This window comes from Pteropus alecto, unplaced genomic scaffold, assembly GCF_000325575.1.
Source record: "Pteropus alecto unplaced genomic scaffold, ASM32557v1 scaffold101, whole genome shotgun sequence".
NCBI lineage: Eukaryota > Metazoa > Chordata > Mammalia > Chiroptera > Pteropodidae > Pteropus > Pteropus alecto.
Genome location: NW_006432945.1, coordinates 4702096 through 4717275, shown reverse-complemented (window position 1 = coordinate 4717275; position 15180 = coordinate 4702096). Strand labels below are relative to the sequence as shown.

At 42.7% G+C, this 15180-nt stretch overlaps 1 protein-coding gene across 1 annotated transcript in view; it reads right to left on the bottom strand.

Moving 5' to 3' along the window:
* Nucleotides 1-495: 495 nt before the first annotated feature.
* Nucleotides 496-15180, bottom strand: part of PROX1 (prospero homeobox 1) — a 48738-nt gene continuing 34053 nt past the window's right edge. Inside the window, exon 6 of the mRNA XM_006907722.3 lies at nucleotides 496-2754. Within this exon, the coding sequence (XP_006907784.1) occupies nucleotides 2569-2754 (186 nt within the window). The 3' untranslated portion in view covers nucleotides 496-2568. The remainder of the gene's footprint in view (nucleotides 2755-15180) is intronic.

The window sequence follows — 15180 nt, the reverse complement described above, 5'->3', positions numbered from 1 at the left end:
TGGGAGGCACAATGTTTTACAATTGCAAAAGGGGAGGAAAACACCTTAAAGCAAGGTGGTTGAGTTCTATTTCCAGAACGATGAGGTGAGCTTATCTTCACGCTGCAATTTCTACTCCATAGTAATTTCTATGCCTCAGTGAACATCGAGGGGATGTTATCGTTGATAAGAGCATCAGCATTTGGTTGTGAACACGCACTTTTGCTTAATTTGGCTATTTAAATTAGAGAGGCAGGGGAGAATAATACTAAAAATCCAGATAAGTCTGGAATCAATACCGAATTTGCCCCGGATCCAGAAGATTCGAGCGATCTGAGCACACAGGTGAACACACCGCGGTTTTGCCTTTTACCTCGCAAACGGCAACCCAACGCTGATACGAATTACATGGAAACGCAAAGACCCAGTTGTATCTGACGTGGACAGTGCATGCCACACTCTTTTACAAGAAGCGAGGCAAAAGAGTGTGACCAAGGGTTGAGATTGCTTCCCTACCTTATGCTGATTGAATTTTTTTTTTTTTTTTTGGTTCGCATTTTATTCCAAGGTAATGATTATCTGAACTTTTTTTTTTTTTCCTCGAGCAAGCTGGACCAAGAACAAATCGGATCTGATGGCTCTGGGTGCGTTGTGGAAGACAGTGCAAGCCACGTGATGTGTCTGTGGGCGCAGAGCGAAACCGGTGGTGTTCCAGCCCACGCCACGGTGCTCTGTCTACACTGCGGGGGCTGGCTAGTTTCCTCAGTGATGCGGGCCATCAGAGGACTGTGCTGTTTCGTTTAAAGTCAGCAGGTTTTAAGGCTTTGTGCTGACAATAACTGCCTTCATACATTCCTGTCCATCAGCAGAATTTATAAACGATGTTAAATTACAGCGATTGGGTCAGCTGGTTAGTCACGTGGGTCGACCTGCATTCTCCGAAGTCAGATGGATTTTTATAAAATTGAAGGAAAAATAGTATTTATGTTCTCTATGATCTAAATACCGAGTCTGTTACTGTGTCATTTTAGGAGGTGTATATCAAATCAAATTACTTAAGGGGAAGGGAGGGTCAGGAAAAACCTATGAGAGTGAACAAGGAATTCTTACTGCATCTGCACACGAAATCCATCTAAGAAAACAAGTGTGAATGCCACACGACTTTTTAAGAGCAAATATGGGACGTTGTCTACCTTTGAAAAACTGGAAAAAGAGAAAAAGAAAAAAAGAGGAGAACCATCGAAGAAAGCATAAAGTAGCAGCTAGCTTTCTTATGTGTGCTAAAATTGTGTCTTTTGGGTTGATCCCCAAACTTTGCTATGCTATACACTCTTCTCCCATTTTGGTCAATACTAGCTTCTGAATTAGAAGAGATTTTATCAATTGCTTTAAAATGCTACACCTAAAATGAAGAAACACTTAATTAGACTGTCACCGCTGTGAACTATCCATCAGGGTAGTGTGGAATTGTATATGAAAATAGGTCATTCTCATACACGCTCCTCTCAGGAGGTGAAGATCAAGTCAGCTAATGGCTGTCAACAAACTTCTAGCGTAAGCAGGAAATTTATGGTCAAGTGGGGATGTCCTTTGTTCCTGACTATAGGAAGATATTCAGAAAATAGTGGGTTTTTTTGGGGGGGTGGGGGGGGGTGGAAGTGTTAAATAGTAAACAGAAATAATAATTCTTGTAAGCATATAAACAAATTTGAGCAAAGAGTAAATTTGAAACTTATGTGCCTTTTAATATCTGAAGCAAGATAAATAGAAAATGATAACAAGTTACAGGGGCTTTTTGCTATGAAGAATGATATAGACTCACTTATTATGAAGAAGAACCTATTGGAAAATTTAGAGAGGTGACTAGAGGATCATGGATGAATTTCCAGTCTCATCTTAGAAGAGTCAGTTTTGTGAAAAAATTGCTTTGCCTCCATGAGAAGTTGGTACTAGTTTGGGGTATCTGCCATTTCTCTTAGGAAAGGCTTGACAGTGATTATTTTTCTTTTTGAAATTTGGCCTTTTGCGGTACTTTAAAAATAAGTTATTCATCTGCCATTGGCGTTATTTTTAAACATGAAATAAAAAGCTACTTACTGAGTTTAAACCAAAGAGTTAAGTGTATGAAGTGGTTTCATTGAGTTTTCCAACCTTCTTAGCAGTAAAAACAAGAGACACATCACCGTAGAGCTGTGCTGTGTCGTGGGTCCCCCTCTGCCAACCGCCATTCACAATATACCATCCGTCAGGCAGAAGCATCTTTAACGAATGCCCTTCCTTGCTAATATAAACTTTACACACGTCAACATTCCTTTTTCCCTGAAAATTAACCCTATTTTAAGTCTCCAAATGTTAAGGGCCTTGGGCAAAAGTAAACTAAAGGCAGAAGGAAAATAACCATCCCCTTGCAATGGAAAACAAAAGAAGTCGAGAGAAAGGTGATGAGGAGGAATTCCCAGCTGATTTCATAACACATCCATGCCTCCCACACACACACATATATATGAAATCAAAACCTAGACACGTAGAACTTGGACATCCAGAGGGGACTGCTACTATTCATACATTCGAAAAGAGTTGTTGAAATTTCTACTCATGAAGCAGCTCTTGGAGGCAGTTCGGGGATTTGAAAATCTCAGGGACTTCACTATCCAGCTTGCAGATGACCTTGTATATGGCCTTCTTCCAGGAAGGATCAACATCTTTGCCTGCGATAATGGCATTGAAAAACTCCCGTAATGTGATCTGTGCAACTTCCAGGAATCTCTCTGGAACCTGCTGATACAAGGAGACAATGGCATTAATAAAGTTTTCAGTTTCAAGTCTCCAGTTCTTCAAAGGAAACTGAGCTAAGTTCTTCGTTTGAGAAAGGGGCTTACATGGCACCTGCATTTTCTAAAAATGGCCGGCCTCTATTCTCTTATGTAAAGTTGTTATATATAGCAGCACTGTAATGTGGAGGTTGACAGCTTTGTAGAGTTTTAGAAAGACCTAGGCCAAAGATACATGCAGACCAGTGGAAAAGCTAGGATTCCATTGAGAATATTAGGGCATTAATGAAATAAGTGTATTCCAGAAGCAAGTCTCCAACCAGTCTTTCAAACTGTGAATCCTATTTCCTTTGGATTTCCATTACGAAAACAAAATGTGTTCTCAAAAGTCGGATAAATAATTGGCCTTTGATATAAACTAAGCCCAAGAAAACCAAAGTCCGAGTTGCGTGTTTGAACCAGAGGGTTGACTCGCATGGTAAATTGTATATCGAAGTAATCTGTACTATAAAGCACTCTACACACAAAAAGGAGTGAGATAATGACATTAACTCTGAGTCCTAAAATATAAAATTTGTACTGAATCTTAAAATTATACACCAGAAAATTCTTTACCTTGAGATGAGATACGCTCCATAAGAAAGTGATTTATATAGCTAATAATAATAAAAAAAATTAATATTCTTGTAGTGCTTATTAAGTGTTGGGCGATGTGTTACAAACTGAACGTGAATTATGTCATTCAATCCCCTAACATCTCCATGAGGTGTTATTATCCCCATTTTACAGTGAGAAAACCGAGGCTCAAAGAGATCAAGGGAATTGTTCAAAGTCGTTATAGCCCAAGATAAATATTCAACAAATATTCTTTTTTAGGATCCCTATTTTTTCAATCCTTTTCTTCCACAGCAATTAGTATATATGTATAGTGTGTGTGTGTGTGTGTGTGTGTGTGTGTGTGTGTGTGTTCTTAATTGTTTATTTAATAGTCTGACCTCTTGTCTAGGGAAAGGAGTAGCTAGTGATATTCTCTTTTAGTATCCTAAAGCATGGCCTGTCTTTCCCCATCTCAAGATAATGAATTCACAGAATCATTCCAAGAACTCATAATTTTCCAAGTACACATTGATGCTCAGTAGATTTCTTTTAGTGGGGTACTTTTGCATTAATAATGTTTTATTTTTACAGTAAGTGCAGACATATGAGGAAGAAAATGCCCTATAGTTGTATGTGTAGACAGATCTGTCTACACATATAGAAGAGATGAAAGATTTTCACGTCAGTTAAGACATGTCACTTATCAAACAAAAAGGGAGGTATTGTCCCGTTGAACATAATCGATCCCTTTCTCCCCACCTTTTCACAATTTGTGCAATGGACCTTTCTATAATGATAGTGACTGTTAAATTAAACTAGAATGGTCACTATTTTTACACAGACTGTTTTAAACATTTAAAACTATTGGACATAGAAGTTCAATGCTTCCAGTGGCAAGTCACTTATCCTTTAAAATAAATCTATTTACTTTATAGGGGGGAAAAAAAAAAGGCCCCCCACCTGTGGCCAATCAGAGCCTAGCAACAGGAAGAACTTTGAGCGGCCCCTCCCAAAGACGCACACATTGGCCAGTTTCTCACCACATAGTTCCCAGCACTGCCTAAAAAACCATCAAAACACCACCTTGTCCCCTATTAATGTGCAAACCCGTAGGCCCCAATGGCCATTCCTGCAGAGTTCATCTGGAAGTTTTACAAAACTCTGGTGATTTTTCTCCAAACCTCCTGCATATACATGAGTATTTGTGGGATGGGAGGGGCCTGGGGGAGAGATAAGCACTCTCACTCACCTTAGACTAGTAAGTGAAACGTCATTCAGCAATTTTTTTGAGCACTCTCCCCACTTTCTCCCCAAACGATCCCTCACATTTGATCAAATGGGCATTACTGAGAGAAGGAATCTGGCTGGAGGGCAGTTCGGCAGTGAGGATACCCACTCTACTTGGTTTGAAAGCTGTTAGCCAAAAGCTACAGAAACATAATCGTGAGCACTTATTAGAATAAACATTTAAAGAAGTGTGGTTTTACTGGCCACTGGCAACAGAGCCGTGACGAAGATCTACGTTCCTTGAACACTCGGCGGTGTGACATGGCATGGCAGAGAGCTGTGAGGGACAGAGAGGACCGCAGCTGCTCCAGATGAAGTCAGAGAAGGCTGGAAGCCCCGCCCACTCCAAGGAGCCCACGGGTCTGGGAGCCGGGTGGGGGGTGGGGGATGGGGGAGCAGGAGGAAGATAAATCTAGAACAGTGTCAGTCAGCACTAGGGGGAGGGAAGGGTAGTTCTAGCGTTTGCCTGAAAACAAATTAACTTCTTGTGTGTGGGGGGGTGGGGGGCAGGGGTGGTGTGCAGCATCCACCTCACTATGCTTATCATTTGCCATGCTTCTTAATGATTTTTGGTGGGTTTTATCCTTTTTAAAACATTCGTTTCTTTTAGTAGTACTCTTGGGCTGTCCTTTAACATCTTTTGTACTTGTCTTGATATTATTTATCTTTTCACCTACTTACATCTAGTTGTAATGAATTTATCGAAGTTGTCTTTAGATAAAGAGCCATGGTTTCTACTCTCACATCCCCCATAATGCTTAGCAGCGTTCTTCTGAATAGTCTTTGATAGATCGTAATGAGATCTCGCCTTCTGCTTTATTCCATATTGCTCTAGCATCACACTCATCTTCTCCCTCAATACTTAAAAAAAAAGGAATTTTTTAAAAAGATGGAATTTAACAAATTGGAACAGATCTCCGAAATCATCATTTTATACAGGAAGAAACTGTGAGTCTATGAGATGAAGAAATTATGCGATTAAGAGACTTATGAAAAATAACTTGTCCAGGTGTCATTCCATTAAACCATTTTTGCTCTTTTTTAATGCATTTTCAGTTATTCCTACTTATCTGAGGCATCAAAACCTGGACAAGCTGTGATCTGTGATTGAAACAAACCACAGAAGATCTAGGAAGTTCAAAATAAATGAGACTGATACGATGATCTCAGGAGGAGACTTTGTCTTTGGTTTATGCTTGGGAAGGGGTGAATTCTTTGCAAACAAATGAAATTGTTTGCTCATTTAGTGCTTACTTTGAGGCAATAATCCTGCAACAAACTGGGTCACATAAAATAAAGTTATAACGAGATCCTCTAATACTAGAGCAGTTCATCTTTTTTGGTGGCTCCAGAGAAGCAGGCTGATGGGTAGCAGCTTGTCTTCTGAGACCGCCAAAGAATTCCATCCACAGGGAGAAATATCACCCATGAGAAAAAGAGACCCTTACCTCTCTTCTAGAACCATTTCCCCAACTCCATTGAACAGAGTAAAGTTGGGGGTGGTGGTGCTTTAGAATTCAGTCTTCTGAGAATAATACTGCCTTGATTTTTCTGTACCTCTTCACACCTAATGGATTTCCAATCACTAATAAACATCTGCAGAAAATCCCTTAGTGACAAGTAATCCCTTATCTAGGTTTCTTTTAATAGAACCCAACAATGTGCAGAATGAACCCTAGAGTATCTCCTCAGCATCAGGTGGCAACAGTCAATCAAGTCCCTGGAATGCAAGACAATGCAGGGCTGCTGGGAGGGGGAGGGAGGGCCATGCCTTTGGACATGCCACAGGGGAAAAACAAAAGCCTCCAAAGTCTCTGGCTGGGACTCTGAAGCTATTGTGGGAGCTGCTGTGCGGAGTGTTCTTCAGGAGAGGAGAGTGGAAACTTTGCTCTGATAAAAGGCATCCCAATATAGGAGCCTCACCCCGAACGGTCCCGCCTCTCCTTGCCTTGATATTTGGAGGGGAATAATATTGCGATGAGGTACTTGAAGGCACTCATAAATCTGAAGGGGGCTGGCTATCAGCGTCTACCAATTTCATCACAATCGTCTGTACTTGAGTCTCCTCACAGCAAGAGGGCCTTGTGGGCTTCCATGAAATGGAGAAAATGGGAGGATGTTTTCAAGTCTGCTGTCTGTGGCTGGGTTGTGCGCATGTGTGTGCATACACACACACGCGCACACACACACACCCCGAGGGTTGTGTGTGTGTGCACGCATATGTGTGTGTGAGTTGTTAGTTTGCTGTCCTTTTTTTTTTTTTTATCAGAATGAGTGGCAAAGACACATTTTCCCCTGTCTTCCTCCTCCTCTTCCCAGTTGCTTTACCTTCAAGGATGATTTGTTTTATTAAACTGACTGTCCCTAGCCTCTGCAGTACATAATAAAAGCCTGACATAGCAGGCTGCCTGCCTTCTGTGTCCTGCAGACACTCATCATAAGTGTCAGGACATACCAAGGTTAGCGGTCACTGAAAGTGTGCTCGCTGGCCCAAACCTTGCCAAACGCTCTTGGCAGCTGAATGAATGTCACAGAGAATAGAAGGGGAATTATAAAGGTTAAAAAGAAGACAGCCTTTTCTATTTTCTGGAGACAGAGAAGCTCATTTTTCATACCTCAAACATCCGCAAGCTCATCCATCGGCCTCTTGTGGGGGACCTAAGCCTTGCCCCTTGCATAGTTCCCCATGGATACCTTTCCATCCTTGATCCCCTTTAAAAATTGGTCCACTGGCCTAATTTCATCAGTGAAATGATCTTTGCTGAAATAGACAGAAAATAAACCAGGCATAGACCTCTCTCCCTGGCCCCTCCCCAATAACCACTATCTCAAAGGGCTTACCAAGCTTATCAATAGGTTACAATTTTATCAAGGGAGATCATCATTTCAGTTCATCTTTTAAATTATTTTTTTTGCCCCCTCAAACTTACTTCAACGGGGAAATGGAAAAGGAAACATATGGATGGGCAGGAGTGGTTAACTGATGGAAAAGTAAAATCCTGGCTAGTATTTTGGTGAATTAGCTTGTGTTTAAATTTTCTTTCTTCTTCCTCCTGGTTTTTTTTTTTTTTTTTTTTTAATACTATAAAAGGGCAATAAAATGCTGACTGTAAGAAGACAATGTCAAGGAGAAAAGGGTACTGGTATTTTGGATACTCTTCACTGCTCGCCTTGGAGAGAGAGTTATTCTTGTCACAAACCCTTTTGTCTGCATCTGCTGACTGCTTGCCTGTAGCCAGCAGCATACTTTAACTGTTTTGTCACCTCCTAACATCACATGCATCAGCTGTTGGGCTTTTGTTACGGGTATTGTAGAACTAATCCGCTGTGGCTGTTCTACTGTGCAGTAAATAAAACAGAAACGGGCTTCTCAGACAATTCTGCATGAATATTTCAGATGGCTTTACAACTCCGATTCACAAAATCAAATAAATAAATAACTCCCCCCCCACCCGCCAGCCTCGACCCACACACAGAAACAAAACCCCCCAAACCAGACCCAGATGCCTCCAAGTCAACCGCATTGAAGGCACTGACTGAGCCTTCGAGCAATTGTTTCGGTGAAGTTGAAAGGACAGTGCTCTCTCAACTCCAACACCCTGCTATTCATATTTGTTATTAGAGTCAAACACATCTAACTCCGAAAACTGGGTAAGCGGCTTTGAAAATCTGGAGAGCTTTTTTTCCTTGGGCTTTCTAAAAGACATATATATATATATGTATATGTGTGTGTGTGTATACACACACACACACACACATATATGTAATGCCATCAGAAATATATAGAGTTGCCTTGTCAGGCTGCTTTTATTGATTCTTCCCTTCCACTCATCTGAAAGGAGTCAAAGAAAGATGCTTGTGCATCCAGTTCGTCCTAAGAGCCTTTCCAGATGTCTAACTTGCACAGGCAGACAAAGGGAAACTCAAACTTTGGGCTGGATTCTTCAAACCTGAATTTATACCATGAATTTTCTTATGGTATAAACGATGCACTAATCATATATGAAGCATTTTTCTAGATGACTTCTAAGTGTCTTTGGAGGGGCTAAAAAGAGAGAGCGCATCTGCACGTGGATGCACGCGTGCGTGCATGCACACGCGAGTGTACACACACACACACACACACACACACACACACACATAAAGATCCTCAGAAAGGAGACAAAGTTGAAATACTTCCCTGAGCATTCATTCACCCCAGCGTGCACATGATTCCTCTAAACAAACTCTCCCATCCCTGCTGTTTGTTAAGTAAATATTGATCAAGGAGACACATATCTCCTGACGGCAGTGGCACAAGCTGGGGACTTAGACTGCAGACAGAGTGGACTTAAATGGATAAACCTAGATGCTTTAGTAACTCCTCATAGAGATTATCAGATGAAAAGGCAAGAACAGATACGTTATTGCTGCTCCTCTCCCCTGTCTCACTCTCACTGAATTCTCCTGCCAGAGGTGGAGAGAGGAACCACAGAGCTATGAAATACAGTTATAAGATGCTGTTCCTAAGGGTCTCCCTCTGCAGCCATGCGTGCATTTATCCTGTGTGCACAGCCGGGGACGAACTGGCCCTTCGGAAGGGAAGAAATGGTGCAGGATGCTACACGGAGCGAATCGTGGAATTGTGTCCCAATGCCCTCTCATTACGGGGAAGGATCAGATGGGAAAGCAGGCAGAAACGTGCTTTGGAAAGCATAAAATACCATCCAAATGTAAGGTGGTGGTTTGGCGCCTGGAGGAACAGCCCGAGTCCTGGAAGGCGGCTCGCTGTGATTAACACGCGTGCGCAAAGCAGCGCTTGGAGGACGTTCGCTTGGGTGATTTAATTGGCTCAGCCAACAAGTTGAGAAAAGGTGCTTTGTGTTTCCAAAGTTATTTCTGTCATTTCATGATTGCGACTTGAATCCGTGTCCAGAGCTGAATGGCCGTGTGCACTTCCCTGGGAAGGCCAGTTCTAAAATCGTCTCTAGAGATTGGGTCTTGTGTATTCAACACTGAGCACCATGGGCCAAGAGCAAGGTATGACATTTTCCGCCAAATGGCTACGTGGCGTTTATATTTTATTAAGATGCTCGCACCTATGTTTGGAAGGGCTGGCACTATCCAAGCACTGGCTGGGAAGCTGAAACCGAGACTGGGCTATATGAAATAAGGCAGAGGAGATTCTATGAAAACAATTAGTCTTCGTACTAGTCTCTTTCACTCTGCTGCTCCAAGCGGCATTTGGCTTGCGGGGGACCCCACGGAATTAGATTTAGGTAACACCGGTACAGTTTTTGGCCTACAAGCAGGCTCACTTCCTAGGTCCATGTTTGCTACTTAAATATGTAAAGAGTAAATGCTTATAGGAAGTGGCTATAGTTCAAGGCTGTCCTTAAAAAAAAAAAAAGAAAGAACACAACCCAAAACAAAACAAAACAAAAAAACACGTTTCCTCCGTCTAAGCAAAGGAACACATGGCAATAACAGTCTGTATCATTGTTTTTTTATAAACCTTCAAAAGAACAATGTTCTGTTGAGCAAAATTCAGTAGCATTCTGTAAACATTAATTTAAGGAAATCAATAGACTCAGTGAGCTAAAGCCATATTGCAAGATAAACTGGCCAGAGTGCCACTTTATCAAATAGATTTTCGTTTTCTCAGCTAGATAAAGACAGTTTCAAAACGGCGCAAACGTGTTGCAACCAAGGTTTGAGAAGTATGTGGCCTTCAAACAGTCTGCTCGTTCCTACTGCAACGCTGGATAAACATACTTTAAAAATGATAAGACGGCTCAGAATTGATTTGGCTTTCAAATTTTACATATAGATTTCTTGGTTGTCTCACAGGAAAAGAATAAAACTACGACCGTGCATTCAGAAAAGAAAAATGTACTTGGGAGAAGGGGTTAAATCGTCTTGAGAAAGGGAGCTCTGGGGGCAGTGTCGGTTGATGCCCGACTTTAAAAAAAGAAAGGAAGAAAGAAATCTTTATTCATGCTGACCTGATGGGCAACTGGCCTTCTTGCCAAAATCCAAAAGCCAAACTCTCTCGTGGCTTTGGGATCAGAGGTTTCAGCTGGTGGAAGCTGCTCCCGGTCTGTGCTCAGGAGCAATGTCATATTCATGTGCGAGGGGGCGGGGGCGGGGAAGTCGGCCCAGGGAAGGGCTGGGGAAGAAGCGTGAGCCCCAGAGCCGCACAGCAGTCCCCACGTTGCTCTCAACCAGACTGAAAGACCCGCAGGGATAATTAGAAAAAGTGGCACAAGGAAAGCAGGTCCCTCTGTCTGTCGCCACGGACCGACGTGGAGTTTGTGGCAGCACACGCCCCAGTTAAACCGCCTGACATCCTCCAATGCCACACCAGCCCTTATAAATGTGGGTAGAGTAGCAACCAGATAGGACATAATGGAAATGGCCACTGGAGGAAATGTAATAAAAAGAATGAACAGTCACATGGAAACTACAAGGAGGGAGGTACAGGCTCTACCTTGAGTGGACAGTGACATCCCATGAGAAAGGGCCACAGGAAGTGGACTTCGGTCTGCAGTGTGGCAGTGAGGGGCCACTTCTGGCCGTCGCCCTGGCAGGGGTGACAACAGCGTGAAGGAGCGTGAAGGAGCGTGAAGGAAGGGCAGAGACGAGCCCTGAGTATTTTCTTTGCTTCTTCATCTGAACTTGCATCTTTCTCTCTGAGGAGTGGGTATTTACAAAGTACCGAATCCACAAAAAAATTTCTACACCTTTAAAATGTTGACTGTTAACATATGTCTCATAAAAACACCATCATGATGATCAACAGTGTTCAATAATCATGGCGTTCGCATAATGAAAAAGAATGTTTTAACATCTTCTACTCTACCTGTGGACAATGTGTGTATGTATATACATGTCAAACTGTTAACTTTCCACTGGCAACACTACATATAGATATTAATATAAATCAAAGCATTTCTCTATAGCCTCAGAAAAAAAGAAACTAGCATGTGGGGAACAGAATGACAATTTTATAATAAACTCTCTGAGACTGTCAAATTATTGTGTGGGGCTGACACCTGGTTCACTGAATATGCTTCAGTCGGCTAGTTTATTTGTTCACACTTGGAAGTCTTGGTGTTATATGTATATTGGGATACTTGATGATTGTCATGTTATCTGTCATAATGGAGAAATTTTTCCTCTCTTCTCGAACTCTGTACATGTTTCAAAGAATGACTCCAAGTTTAATCGAACAATAAAACAAAATACAACAAAAATTCAGAGAAAAAGCTTCAAAATCTAAAATCTAATACTTTCCTCCACCCTTCCACCCCTGATATACTTCAAGATACTCTCAGACCTTACAAACGACTGGAGCTCTCTGCTGGGATTACATATCTGGGAGGCTGTTCAGGTTAGATAGAGCTGGACCAAAATGATTCCATCAAAGAATCAGTTTTGGAACTTCAGACCTAGAAGGGATCTCAGAGAGCACACGTCTACCAAAGAGAGAAACAACCCCAGCTAGGGGGTGGCAAGCGTTTCCCATGAAAGGCTCGGTAGTCGATACACAGGCTTTGTGTCCACATTCAATCTCTGTGGCATATCCTTCTTTACAACCCTTTAATAATATAAAAATCATTCTTAGCTTAGGTTCATTAAAAAAACAGACTAAGGACCTGATCCGGCCCATAGGCTGTAGTCTGCCAACCCCTGCTCTTAGCCAAACGTGGGGGCCAACAACTTTTCTGAAGGCCTAATGCTCTTTCATTCTTCACGAGTCCCATGGGCCTCACTGGGTCAGCACACTGGTTCTTCTTGCAGGAGAGTTGGGATCGCCTCACCCAGATTCAACCTGCAATGTCACACGTTCCTCAAATGCGTCTAAGGCTGCCCTTGGAATGTCCTTGGAATGGAATTAGTGGACCACACACAGAGAAGGTCGAGAATCAGGAAGATTCCAGTCTCCCTGCTTTGATTAGGAGGTGTTCATTCGGAGCTTTCCTGCCAGTAAATATTTAAATGTCAATTTAATATTTTAAATTTAATATTTTAAAATGGAGGAACCTATCTCTCCTTCACGATACATCTAATGAACCAGCTTAGATGAAAAAATAAACAGTGTACTGGCACTGTGTAGTGTTAACTAACTTCCCTTCAAGTCAGCCCCATAAACGATGTGCCATTGGTGGCTGAGTTCAAGACAGGCTGATGGTGCTTGACGTTAAACTTTTGCTTCAATTCCCGGGCGAAGTGTTAAAATAAATAGAGCCAAGCTTGGTGCCATTCTCGGATGGGAGATTATCCAAAAACAACACGGCATAAACTCTCTAATATTGCACGAAGGGAAGCTGGAGCACAGATAATCCAGTTACTCCTGTTTCATTCAAGAATGCATTACGTGATTGTTTTCTGCAGTAGATTCACCTTCGTAATGAAGCTTTGCTGAGGCTAACATTAAAACTACTCTGTGTGCCCTGTATTCATGTCAATGGAGCAATGGGCATGGGGGGCCTAGAGAGAAATTGTTAGGAAGTGGGGTTCAGGCAGGACCATAAGAACAGCATCGCTCACAGTAAGCACCCAAAAAAGCACAATGAGGGATGGATGGTCATCAAACAGAGCTGCAGAGACCCATCGGATCACAGGAGGTGGTGCCACTCTGCTGACATAGCTGATGCTCTGTCTGGGTTGCGTTGGGAAAGGGCTGGGATTAAATACCTCAGTCCCATCTTTTGGTTTGGACTGAAAGATCTCTGTTCCATCAGAGAGATTCCATTTCATATTCCCGGGGAACTGTGTTTGGTCTCTCCGCCACGATCACCCTTGGCAAAACTAAGGATGAGTTGTATTTCAAAAGCATCTTAAGAGTTTGTGAAGGGCTTTGAAATTCTTTTTTTAAGAAAGGTAAATAGTTCGAGAAGGCAGAGGAACAGAGCCCAGGATGGCCCCAGGAATCTAGGAAGTTCTCTAGACCAGGGGTCCCCAACCCCTGGGCCATGGACCAGTACCAATCTGTGGCCTGTTAGGAACCAGGCCACACAGGAGGCAAGAGAGCGAAGCTTCATCTGCATCTGCAGCCGCTCTCCAGCGCCAGCATCACTGCCTCAGCTCCACCTCAGATTGTCAAGTATTAGATTCTCATTGGAGCACTGGTCCCTGGTACCAGAAAGGTTGGGGACTGCTGCTCTAGACCCCCACCAACACCTAATGGGACTTGAGGTACTGTTTGTGGTGGAGTCTCAGAATGCTGTCAAGACCTAGGGTTGGCTCTGCTGAAAGGCAATGCCAGGAGTCTACACACAGACCGTCTTGTACACCTTCGGGTCATGTAAAACGATAAATCTTCGGAAATAGTTTCTACATTAAAGAAAGAGCAGTGGCCTTGAAACCACGGCCTCTCATCTTCTGCTTCTGGTCATTTCTCCGCCTTCACTCCTGCTCAACCCCCCACGCTTGTTCTCTGAATATATTACCTTTTAATAAAGTCCCTTTTAGTAACAGATTTAATTTAGAAATGTTCAATTAGAGTCTTCAAAACAAAAGTTGGGAACAATAACCACAAGAGAGATGAAAAATGCATATCCAAATGACTCGTGTGAGGATTTGATACCTACCAACCACAAACTCATGCACACCCACAAAACCCCAGTGGAAAAGACTTTTGTGATCCAGATTGGGTACCACCACTTTAGATCACTATCATTTGGGGAACATTTAAAGGAAAGCATGATGTTGCTTTTGCAAAATTTACTAACCAAGCCTAGTCGTGAAAGTAGTTCTACCATCTAAAACAACTAATTCTGTCTTGAAAGAGAGAAGATGTTGTATATAATACAGAGATTTCTAACATACTGCGAACACTGAACGACCAAGTTGAGGTGAGGCCCGGGTGGAGTGTGTGGGGACAGGTGTACAGACTCTGCCTTAGTTTGTTCGGGTCCGTACTATCTCCTAGAACACCCGAAAGCAAGAGGGCTTCACTGACGCCTGTCCTCCTTGTTTGGCTGCCCTAGACGACACAACAAATAAAATGAGCAGCAAGTATAATGATTAGCAGCCAATTCAGTCAATAAACTGTTTATGAATTTGAAAAATTAGTCTCTATAATCCCAGCAAGGGAGCTGCCATGTCTCCAAAGGCATCGCTGAGAGATCTGCAAAGACGGCCTTGAGAGAACACTAAAATGGACACCCCGGAGATGTTGACTGAGATAATTAAGCCACAGCAGAACCACAAGGGTGGAAGTGGCCCCATGTGGATGCCGTCTGGATTCCCAGGGGATCCACAATCAGTGCTCAAAGTGTTGCATCGTGCCCAGGATATATTTAGAGAGTGCATAATGTCTTCTATTCTAGAATCACAGAATTTCAGACCTAAAACAAAGCTCTATGCTTAATCTTGTCACTTTACAGGTGAGCAAAGTGGAGCCTCAGGAGGCGGATGTTGCTGGAGGCAGACCCTCCAATCTGGTGCTCCTTCCGCCGTGCCCTGTCATCTCATTGCTGCCCTTCTCATCTGGAACCTATGACTCCAGAGACGGTCCAGGCTGGTGTCACCTTCGCAGTCACACTTGGAGCAGCAGGAA